Source organism: Oncorhynchus mykiss, chromosome 32 (assembly GCF_013265735.2).
Source record: "Oncorhynchus mykiss isolate Arlee chromosome 32, USDA_OmykA_1.1, whole genome shotgun sequence".
In the NCBI taxonomy this organism is placed as follows: domain Eukaryota; kingdom Metazoa; phylum Chordata; class Actinopteri; order Salmoniformes; family Salmonidae; genus Oncorhynchus; species Oncorhynchus mykiss.
This window is the reverse complement of record NC_050572.1, coordinates 19,529,941-19,542,397: the sequence shown is the minus strand read 5'-3', so window position 1 is coordinate 19,542,397 and position 12,457 is coordinate 19,529,941. Positions and strand designations below refer to the sequence as shown.

At 38.1% G+C, this 12,457-nt stretch overlaps 1 protein-coding gene across 3 annotated transcripts in view; it reads right to left on the bottom strand.

Moving 5' to 3' along the window:
- Positions 1 to 3,389: 3,389 nt before the first annotated feature.
- The window catches only part of LOC110488054 (solute carrier family 45 member 4), a 71,179-nt gene continuing 62,111 nt past the window's right edge, over positions 3,390 to 12,457 (bottom strand). For 2 of the 3 annotated variants that reach the window (XM_021560030.2, XM_036970988.1), the window contains 2 exons: positions 11,736 to 11,947; positions 3,390 to 5,332 (listed from right to left, as the gene is read on the bottom strand). In XM_021560030.2, the coding sequence (XP_021415705.2) occupies positions 4,970 to 5,332; positions 11,736 to 11,947 (575 nt within the window). In that variant the 3' untranslated portion in view covers positions 3,390 to 4,969. The remainder of the gene's footprint in view (positions 5,333 to 11,735; positions 11,948 to 12,457) is intronic. The other variant, XR_002468338.2, reaches the window with a different exon arrangement.

Below are 12,457 nucleotides of genomic sequence, written 5' to 3'. Positions count from 1 at the left end.
CCGCTTCTTCATCTACAAGACCTTCGGACTTACTCACGTTGCCCTAAAAACAAACCACCCTCTAACGTTAACATGACTTTATATTACGCTGGTACAGTTTTTCAGAGATGCTGGTGATGCAGTTTATCAGTATATGTGTAGATACATATCTAATAGTTAGTCTTCAAAATGCCATGTATGAAAGTGTAGTTTAGTAATAAAGAGACAGAAGCTCTTTGGTTATTAAGAGTTTTTTTAAAGGTGCATTCAATACAGTGTTCTTCCATACTTCTACATATGAAGGCTCAAGCATATTTACACAACGTATATAGTACTTAAAAAAAAAAAAACTAATACAAATAATCAGCTTTTTTATAGCAGCAAAATAAACTAAAATAATATTTACAACTTTCATGACAAGGTATATAGTACACTGAAAACACTCTGTTTTCCCCATGACTAAATCTTTAAAGTAACATCCATGATTCATTTCATTAACAGAAAAAAATACGTGTATGCAACTCCCATTGTCCTAAAATCAGATGATCTTATAAAAGGTATCTTTAACATAATGAGAGATGATTAATAGCATTTTCCAATCAAAAGCAACAACAGGGAAATTGATCTTAATAACTAGGCCTATACGTATTCAAAGATATTTCTGTGTAAAAATATGTACAATTAAATGTTGGTAATGCAGCGCGATCTCAAGCTTTGAAAGTAAAGTGAATTGTAAACCAGATGATTGTGGAGACGTAGGAACAGGAAAAACTGAGGTGAGATTGAAATCTAACACGCACACACACACACACACTCATTCGCACACACTCATGTGTTTCAAACACATTCCAGTCCTCTGATTACTGTAACATGCCTCTCTTGCATTTGTTACAACTGTAAATATCTCTCTCTTTATTTGTATATCTTTAAATAAAGTGAGTGTCCATTTAACGAGAAAATATCTAAAAATAAATATCCACAGTTTAGATTTTTTTTCTTTTGCAAGATTATTCTTTTTTTTTCTTCAAACTTTGTATGTGCAAGTTCTGTGCAATGTCAGACCCTCTACCCATCACAAAACAACAAAGATTTTACATTCATTACTTTTTCATTGTCACCTGATGGAATCAAGGAAACTCCAACTCCCAGCAGGCCTTTCAACATAGGCCACTATCTTAACATTCCAGAGTCAACGGCAAGAGGTTCAGGAAAACTTTCATACACTTCCTTGTATCTTAGAAACACTCAAGTTGCACTTCAAGTATTCAACAATGTGTGATTCTCTTAAAAACCAAACCAATACTATGCTTCTTTAGCTACGAGTACATGTTTGTTGTTTTTCTTTTTCATATAACTATGATACACATAGACTACATCCACCCAGGCAGTCTAAAAGTTCACCTGACCCCAGTCTTAACACTTCCACCCTTGCTTACTGAGGCAGAAAACATTATTGCAACGATTGACAGATTTGTCAAAAAACTTGATGCTCCGTTTGTTTTCACTTCAAGTTTGGTATAAATCTCCTCGACACTGAAAATATGTCAGCTTATTGTTTTTCAGTTTTACACTTATTAATAAAGGTTAAATTACACTTGCACAAATCTACCTCTATGGATTAACATGTATCCTAAACGAGAGACGACAGAGCGATGTACTCTAACTGTCTAATATAATAAACACGTAGTAGAAGGAAGCCATATCTCGTATACGGTAAGTATTCCTGTAGAAACACAGCCAACCTGGATAGTTTTTGGGTCGTTCCAGCTCTAGAGAGCCCTAAGAAGGCTCTGGTTAAACCTCCTGGGACCTGTCACAGCAGAGACACATGGACCTGTAAAGCCATAACCAGCATATACACTCAACGCAACAGACACACCAGCTGGACATTTAACCCCAATGAGTTTTACAGTGGAGCTCTACTTCCTCCACTTGCTTCCACCCTCGGCCCACCATGTCTTCTATACAAGAATGAAACTGAGCCCCCATTCCAGCTCAGGGTATACAGTGCATTTGGAAAGTATTCTGACCCCTTGACTTTTTCTACATTTTGTTGTTACACTCATCAATCTATACACAATACCCAACAATGACAAAGCATTTTTGCAAATGTATAAACCCCCCCTGGAAATATCACGTTTACATAAGTATTCAGAACTTTTACTCAGTACTTTGTTGAAGCACCTTTGGCAGCGATTACAGCCTCAAGTCTTCTTGGGTATGATGCTACAAGTTTGGCACACCTGTATTTTGGGAGTTTCTCCCATTCTTCTCTGCAGATCCTCTCAAGCTCTGTCAGGTTGGATTGGAAGCGTTGCTGCACAGCTATTTTCAGGTCTCTCCAGGGATGTTCAATCGGGTTCAAGTCCGGGCTCTGGCTACTTAAGGACATTCAGAGACTTGTCCCAAAGCCACTCCTGCATTGTCTTGGCTGTGTGCTTAGTGTCGTTGTCCTGTTGGAAGGTGAACCTTCGCCCCAGTCTGAGGTCCTGAGCGCTCTGGAGCAGATTTTCATCAGGGATCTCGCTGTACTTTGCTCCGCTCATCTTTCCCTCGATCCTGACTATTCTCGCAGTCCCTGCCTCTAAAAAACATCCCCACAGCATAATGCTGCAACCATAATTCTTCACTGTAGGGATGGTGCCAGGCGTGAGATTTGGCATTCAGGCCAAAGAAGTCAATCTTGGCTTCATCAGACCAGAGAATCTTGTTTCTCATGGCCTGAGAATTCTTTAAGTGCCTTTTAGCAAACTCCAAGCAGGCTGTCATGTGCCTTTTAGTGAGGAGTGGCTTCCATCTGGCCACTCTACCATAAAGGCCTGATTGGTGGAGTGCTGCAGAGATGGTTGTCCTTCTGGAAGGTTCTCCCATCTCCACAGAGGAACTCTGTCAGAATGACCATAGGGTCACTGCCCTTCTCCCCCAATTGCTAAGTTTGGCCGGGCGACCAGCTTTGGGAAGAGTCTTGGTGGTTACAGACTCCTTCCATTTTAAGAGTGATGGAGGCCACTGTGTTCTTGGGGACCTTCAATGCTGCAGACATATTTTGGCACCCTTCCCCAGATAAGTGCCTCCACACAATCCTGTCTCGGAGCTGTACGAACAATTTGTTCAACCTCATGGCTTGGTTTTTGCTCTGACATGCACTGTCAACTGTAGGACCTTATATAGACAAGTGTGTGCCTTTCAAATCATGTCCAATCAATTGAATTTACCACAGGTGGACTCCAATCAAGTTGTAGAAACATCTCAAGGATGATCAATGGAAACAGGATGCACCGGAGCTCAATTTTGAGTTTCATAGCAAAGGGTCTGAATACTTATGTAAATAAGGTATTTCTGTTTTTTATTTTTAATACATTTTCAAAAATGTCTAAACCTGTTTTTGGCTTTGTCATTATGGGGTATTTTATTTAGATTGATAAGGAAAAAACTCAATTTAATCAATTTTAGAATAAGGCTGTAACGTAACAAAATGTGGAAAAATTGAAGGGGTCTGAATACTTTCCCAATGCACTGTATGTAGGCCATGCAGAGCCAACATGGCAGGTTAGCATTTAGCTAGGGCTGCTTCCGAGCACAGCACAACTCGCCACATGGCCCAAACCATGCAGCAACCAGGTTTCTAAAATGTAAACAGACTACAAAAGTGAGAGGATATTACTCTTCTTTTAAGACCCATTACTTCGTTTTCAATCAGTTAGAAACTGAAAATAGAAGACCTATGTGGTAGGAAAAGAACCAACTTCAATTCCTGCACAGTTTAAGTTCTGCCTAGGGGCTCCTCCCCCAACCCTCCATCTAACCGCACTCCCACATTTGACAAACATCTAGCTAGCTTTAGTAACATCCTCAAAAAAAGGACAACAGCTGAAATTGTGCATCGAGTGACACAATCCATTAACATTGCTTTTGAAACAAGAGAAAGAAAAATAAGTAGTAGTAAGGGAAATTAAGCGCAAAATCTGTTTCTTCTCACTGAGACTGAAAAGCGCTCCTCAGCTTCTCTCCTTTGTTTGGTATGCACTCCTTCGTAACTCCAACGCAGCACTGAGATTCTTTCTCTTGAGCATTTTCTTAAAGTGTTTCTGTTCTCCGTCAATGGTAATGCCCTTGAGGACGTGATCTCCGAAGGATTTATACTGAAAGGTGGAAAATAGGATCCTTAGTATAAATTACTAAAGAGGATAAAGATATCTATGTGTAGATATAGTGTAACTGGTCTTAGTATGTGACAACTTAGTATGTGCTAAAATAAAATAAATAAGAGAACTATTTACCAAACAATGCCTTCTTTCGCTCCTCACTTTGGAGATGCTCTCCTAAAGAAGAAATCTCCTCCTTATACCTGTGCCGTTTCCTCTTAAAGCCACTAAAAACCTTTAAAGTCCAAAAAGTAAAACATCAACCCTGTAAATTATACCGGGCCTGGCCACATTTGGTGATTACAATGTCCTTCTGCAATATCATGTCAAAAATATATAGAGTAAAATAAACTAAATAAAATGTTCAATCAAAAGGAAGAGCAATTTTCAGTATTTTCAAATGATTCACTTATTAGAAGAATAAAATATCTCTTAAACTATTTTTGTCTTGACCCATGAATGGAAGTGCAAGAGTGAAGTGCATGTCTTTTCGAGAGATCCCAGTTCAGCGTGTGAACGACGGTCGGTCGCGTGTGTATCCATTGTCCCCTGATCTGTCCTATCCAGTCGGACCGCCTTGATGGCGGCTCCTGGTGGCCCTGAGAGGGAGAGATGATTGTCCTCTCCTCGCCACACCACAGTCCTGAGACCGCGACACATATTAAATGAAAAAAGTAAAAATGAAACTTTAAAACATCCTGGCCCATGTGTCTCAGAGAAAGAGCAGGTCGGTCAAACCCATGCCATGCAGCACAGTCTTCGGTGGCGGAAAAGGGAATGTCAGTTTTTATTTTTATTTTTTGTTGATGTCGTTTGCATTGCTATGATAACAGTAACCCCCTCCATCACAGAGTGGATTCGCACTCCACTTTACACGTAGTGGTGGCGGCGCCTTTCTTGGTCAGTTTTAGAACACTGGGTTTCTCTGTGCCGCTGTTATCAGAGGAGGACCCTGTTAAAGCTTTCTGCTCACCCTTGGCCTCCGCATCGCCATGGCTCGGGTAGATGACCAGGAACCAGGCGGTGAGAAAACCCAGGAAGGAGCCGCCGGACGCCACCATAGGGATGACCCGCACGCTACCTGTGGCGTCCACCGCCGCGCCCAGTGCCGATGCCACTAGGATCTGGGAGATGTACACCTGGCATGACAGGATGGCACAGTCGATGCCGAAGCCCCGCTTGGAGTTCCCTGGGCTGTGGTGGATGTACTGGGAGAGGGGGAAAGGGGGGAAGAGAGAGGGGAAAGGGGGGAAGAGAGAGGGGAAAGGGCGGGAAGAGAGAGGGGAAAGGAGGGAAGAGAGCAGGAGAGAAGAGACATGGTATCAAATAATTGCCAAGTTGTCATTGTAAAATACAAGGTTTTTTTAACTGACTGACTTGTACCTGGTTAAATACAGTGCCTTGCGAAAGTATTCGGCCCCCTTGAACTTTGCGACCTTTTGCCACATTTCAGGCTTCAAACATAAAGATATAAAACTGTATTTTTTTGTGAAGAATCAACAACAAGTGGGACACAATCATGAAGTGGAACGACATTTATTGGATATTTCAAACTTTTTTAACAAATCAAAAACTGAAAAATTGGGCGTGCAAAATTATTCAGCCCCCTTAAGTTAATACTTTGTAGCGCCACCTTTTGCTGCGATTACAGCTGTAAGTTGCTTGGGGTATGTCTCTATCAGTTTTGCACATCGAGAGACTGAATTTTTTCCCATTCCTCCTTGCAAAACAGCTCGAGCTCAGTGAGGTTGGATGGAGAGCATTTGTGAACAGCAGTTTTCAGTTCTTTCCACAGATTCTCGATTGGATTCAGGTCTGGACTTTGACTTGGCCAATCTAACACCTGGATATGTTTATTTTTGAACCATTCCATTGTAGATTTTGCTTTGTGTTTTGGATCATTGTCTTGTTGGAAGACAAATCTCCGTCCCAGTCTCAGGTCTTTTGCAGACTCCACCAGGTTTTCTTCCAGAATGGTCCTGTATTTGGCTCCATCCATCTTCCCATCAATTTGAACCATCTTCCCTGTCCCTGCTGAAGAAAAGCAGGCCCAAACCATGATGCTGCCACCACCATGTTTGACAGTGGGGATGGTGTGTTCAGGGTGATGAGCTGTGTTGCTTTTACGCCAAACATAACGTTTTGCATTGTTGCCAAAAAGTTACATTTTGGTTTCATCTGACCAGAGCACCTTCTTCCACATGTTTGGTGTGTCTCCCAGGTGGCTTGTGGCAAACTTTAAACAACACTTTTTATGGATATCTTTAAGAAATGGCTTTCTTCTTGCCACTCTTCCATAAAGGCCAGATTTGTGCAATATACGACTGATTGATGTCCTATGGACAGAGTCTCCCACCTCAGCTGTAAATCTCTGCAGTTCATCCAGAGTGATCATGGGCCTCTTGGCTGCATCTCTGATCAGTCTTCTCCTTGTATGAGCTGAAAGTTTAGAGGGACGGCCAGGTCTTGGTAGATTTGCAGTGGTCTGATACTCCTTCCATTTCAATATTATCGCTTGCACAGTGCTCCTTGGGTTGTTTAAAGCTTGGGAAATCTTTTTGTATCCAAATCCGGCTTTAAACTTCTTCACAACAGTATCTCGGACCTGCCTGGTGTGTTCCTTGTTCTTCATGATGCTCTCTGCGCTTTTAACGGACCTCTGAGACTATCACAGTGCAGGTGCATTTATACGGAGACACAGGTGGATTGTATTTATCATCATTAGTCATTTAGGTCAACATTGGATCATTCAGAGATCCTCACTGAACTTCTGGAGAGAGTTTGCTGCACTGAAAGTAAAGGGGCTGAATAATTTTGCACGCCCAATTTTTCAGATTTTGATTTGTTAAAAAAGTTTGAAATATCCAATAAATGTCGTTCCACTTCATGATTGTGTCCCACTTGTTGTTGATTCTTCACAAAAAAATACAGTTTTATATCTTTATGTTTGAAGCCTGAAATGTGGCAAAAGGTCGCAAAGTTCAAGGGGGCCGAATACTTTCGCAAGGCACTGTATATGATGGAGCTATGATATTAACCTGTATAACCTGTTCCGGCATGTTCTGATGGAATCTGGCCTTTAAATGCTCTATTAGTCTTGGCATAGTGACATACAAGGTTTACGTTTCTGGATCTTTTTATGGCTTGACACCACAGCATACAGCCTGGAGGTTATCATAACAGTCAGCAGATGAAACATTACCACTGTCTGTTGGCATCTTCAAATCTGTCCTCTTGGATATGGGCCTGCAATAACGTCCTTCAGCAGATAATGTCTAGTGTCTAGTGTATGTGATTTAAAGTGTGTCTAATGAGACATCAACTACGTACCCTCTGTATACTAAACAACATCTTGGAACGTGGTTTAAAAAAATCTTGACGCCAAATGTTGTATGGATTTCTGCCAATGATTTGATTAACCTGATTTTAATTCACACTGTGTGAAAAGTGAATAGCATTTCTTCTGAACATCATCTGTTATATAATTGATCCAGTCTACTAACTAACCTGTTATCAGCATGTTACTAACTAACTAACCTGTTATAGTGTGTAACTAACTAAGTAACCTGTTATATCAGTGTGTCACTAACTAACTAATTAACTAACCTTTTATACCAGTGTGTAAATAGCTAACCTGTTATATCAGTGTGTAACTAACTAACCTGTTAAATCAGTGTGCAACTAACTAACCTGTTATATCAGTGTGTAACTAACTAACATGTTGTTATCTTAGTGTGTAACTAACTAACCTGATATCTCAGTGTGTAACTAACTAACTAACTAACTAGTTATAACTAACTAACCTGTTACTTCAGTGTTTAACTAACTAACTAACCTGTTATATCAGTGTTCAACTAACTAACTAACCTGTTATATCAGTGTGTAACTAACTAACTAAACTGTTATATCAGTGTGTAACTAACTAATGAAGTAACCTGTTATATCAGTGTGTAACTAGCTAACCTGTTATCTCAGTGTGTTACTAACTAACTAACCTGTTATATCAGTGTGTAACTAATTAACTGTTATATCAGTGTGTAACTAACTAACCTGTTATATCAGTGTGTAACTAACTAACCTGTTATATCAGTGTGTAACTAACTAACCTGTTATATCAGTGTGTAACTAATTAACCTGCTATATCAGTGTGTAACTAATTAACTGTTATATCAGTGTGTAACTAACTAACCTGTTATATCAGTGTGTAACTAACTAACTAACCTGTTATATCAGTGTGTAACTAATTAACCTGTTATATCAGTGGGTAACTAATTAACCTGTTATATCAGTGTGTAACTAATTAACTGTTATATCAGTGTGTAACTAACTAACCTGTTATATCAGTGTGTAACTAACTAACCTGTTATATCAGTGTGTAACTAATTAACCTGTTATATCAGTGTGTAACTAATTAACTGTTATATCAGTGTGTAACTAACTAACCTGTTATATCAGTGTGTAACTAACTAACCTGTTATATCAGTGTGTAACTAATTAACCTGTTATATCAGTGGGTAACTAATTAACCTGTTATATCAGTGTGTTACTAAATAACCTGTTATATCAGTGTGTTACTAACTAACCTGTTATATCAGTGTGTAACTAACTAACCTGTTATATCAGTGTGTAACTAACTAACCTGTTATATCAGTGTGTAACTAACTAACCTGTTATATCAGTGTGTAACTAACTAACCTGTTATATCAGTGTGTAACTAACTAACCTGTTATATCAGTGTGTAACAAATTAACCTGTTATATCAGTGTGTAACTAATTAACTGTTATATCAGTGTGTAACTAACTAACCTGTTATATCAGTGTGTAACTAACTAACCTGTTATATCAGTGTGTAACTAACTAACCTGTTATATCAGTGTGTAACTAATTAACCTGTTATATCAGTGTGTAACTAATTAACCTGTTATATCAGTGTGTAACTAACTAACCTGTTATATTAGTGTGTAACTAACTAACCTGTTATATCAGTGTGTAACTAATTAACCTGTTTTATCAGTGTGTAACTAACTAACTAACCTGTTATATCAGTGTGTAACTAACAAACCTGTTATATCAGTGTGTAACTAATTAACTGTTATACCAGTGTGTAACTAATTAACCTGTTATATCAGTGTGTAACTAACTAACCTGTTATATCAGTGTGTAACTAATTAACTGTTATATCAGTGTGTAACTAACTAACCTGTTATATCAGTGTGTAACTAACTAACCTGTTATATCAGTGTGTAACTAATTAACCTGTTATATCAGTGTGTAACTAACTAACCTGTTATATCAGTGTGTAACTAATTAACTGTTATATCAGTGTGTAACTAACTAACCTGTTATATCAGTGTGTAACTAATTAACCTGTTATATCAGTGTGTAACTAACTAACCTGTTATATCAGTGTGTAACTAATTAACTGTTACATCAGTGTGTAACTAATTAACCTGTTATATCAGTGTGTAACTAACTAACCTGTTATATCAGTGTGTTACTAACTAACCTGTTATATCAGTATGTTACTAACTAACCTGTTATATCAGTGTGTTACTAACTAACCTGTTATATCAGTGTGTAACTAATTAACCTGTTATATCAGTGTGTAACTAATGAACTAACCTGTTATATCAGTGTGTAACTAATTAACCTGTTATATCAGTGTGTTACTAACTAATTAACCTGTTATATCAGTGTGTAACTAACTAATTAACCTGTTATATCAGTGTGTAACTAAGTAACCTGTTATATCAGTGTGCAACTAACTAACCTGTTATATCAGTGTGTAACTAATTAACCTGTTATATCAGTGTGTAACTAATTAACCTGCTATATCAGTGTGTAACTAACTAACCTGTTATATCAGTGTGTAACTAACTAACCTGTTATATCAGTGTGTAACTAACTAACCTGTTATATCAGTGTGTTACTAACTAACCTGTTATATCAGTGTGTTACTAACTAACCTGTTATATCAGTGTGTAACTAATTAACCTGTTATATCAGTGTGTAACTAATGAACTAACCTGTTATATCAGTGTGTAACTAATTAACCTGTTATATCAGTGTGTTACTAACTAATTAACCTGTTATATCAGTGTGTAACTAACTAATTAACCTGTTATATCAGTGTGTAACTAAGTAACCTGTTATATCAGTGTGCAACTAACTAACCTGTTATATCAGTGTGTAACTAATTAACCTGTTATATCAGTGTGTAACTAATTAACCTGCTATATCAGTGTGTAACTAACTAACCTGTTATATCAGTGTGTAACTAACTAACCTGTTATATCAGTGTGTAACTAACTAACCTGTTATATCAGTGTGTAACTAACTAACCTGTTATATCAGTGTGTAACTAACTAACCTGTTATATCAGTGTGTTACTAACTAACCTGTTATATCAGTGGGTAACTAATTAACTGTTATATCAGTGTGTAACTAACTAACTAACTAACTAGTTATAACTAACTAACCTGTTATATCAGTGTGTTACTAACTAACCTGTTATATCAGTGTGTAACTAACTAACCTGTTATATCAGTGTGTAACTAACTAACTAACTAACTAACTAGTTATAACTAACTAACCTGTTATATCAGTGTGTTACTAATTAACCTGTTATATCAGTGTGTAACTAATTAACCTGCTATATCAGTGTGTAACTAACTAACCTGTTATATCAGTGTGTAACTAACTAACCTGTTATATCAGTGTGTAACTAACTAACCTGTTATATCAGTGTGTTACTAACTAACCTGTTATATCAGTGTGTTACTAACTAACCTGTTATATCAGTGTGTAACTAATTAACCTGTTATATCAGTGTGTAACTAATGAACTAACCTGTTATATCAGTGTGTAACTAATTAACCTGTTATATCAGTGTGTTACTAACTAATTAACCTGTTATATCAGTGTGTAACTAACTAATTAACCTGTTATATCAGTGTGTAACTAAGTAACCTGTTATATCAGTGTGCAACTAACTAACCTGTTATATCAGTGTGTAACTAATTAACCTGTTATATCAGTGTGTAACTAATTAACCTGCTATATCAGTGTGTAACTAACTAACCTGTTATATCAGTGTGTAACTAACTAACCTGTTATATCAGTGTGTAACTAACTAACCTGTTATATCAGTGTGTAACTAACTAACCTGTTATATCAGTGTGTAACTAATTAACCTGTTATATCAGTGTGTAACTAACTAACCTGTTATATCAGTGTGTAACTAATTAACCTGTTATATCAGTGTGTAACTAACTAACCTGTTATATCAGTGTGTAACTAACTAACCTGTTATATCAGTGTGTGTACTAACTCATATAGATCCTTACCTCTTTCATCTCATGGTATTGTCCCAGGAGTACTATCTAGTATAGATCCTTACGTCTTTCATCTCATGGTATTGTCCCAGGAGAACTATCTAGTATAGATCCTTACCTCTTTCATCTCATGGTATTGTCCCACGAGTACTATCTAGTATAGATCCTTACCTCTTTCATCTCCTGGTATTGTCCCAGGAGTACTAACTAGTATAGATCCTTACCTCTTTCATCTCCTGGTATTGTCCCAGGAGTACTAACTAGTATAGATCCTTACCTCTTTCATCTCATGGTATTGTCCCAGTAGGGCATAAGGGCAGTAGGAGATGCTCATGGAGATGATGCCCATGCTGCTGATCATCACCATGGAGACATAGACGTTAGGGAAGATGGCCATGACGGCCGTACCGATGGAGAAGCCCAGCGTACCCAGGACGTAGATAACCTTGATGCTCAGGTCAAAGTTGTCCAGGTACTTCTGCAGTAAGGCTGAAATAATACAATATAATAGTTTATAAACAAGGGGAGGCCAAATCATTTTATTAAGCCCTTTTTACATCAGCAGTTGTCACAAAGTGCTTTAAAGATACTTAGCCTAAACCCACAAAGAGCAAGCAATGCAGATCAGAAGCACAGTGGCCAAGGCCTGAACCTACAAAGATGCCTAGATTTCATATGGCCTCGTATAAAAGTTGGTTTAGTTACAAGAGAGGCGACTCCTGTAAGTCTTATCCACACTGTCGTTCAACTAGACGACATTCACCATGATTAAGTGACCAGCACTTAGTAAAGATTTCCTCTTGTGACTTACGCTGGGTGTTTAGGTGCTGGGTTGCTGTACAGCTCTTTGTGAATAGTCCAATTATAAAAAGCACTACAATTTATTTTGACTAATTGAGTGACTATCACTTGCACAGATCATCTCAACTCACTGGCTTGTCATAGTCTAACCGTCCAGCATGCGAACAGAGCGACAGATAGCACATCGGCTGCAGACTG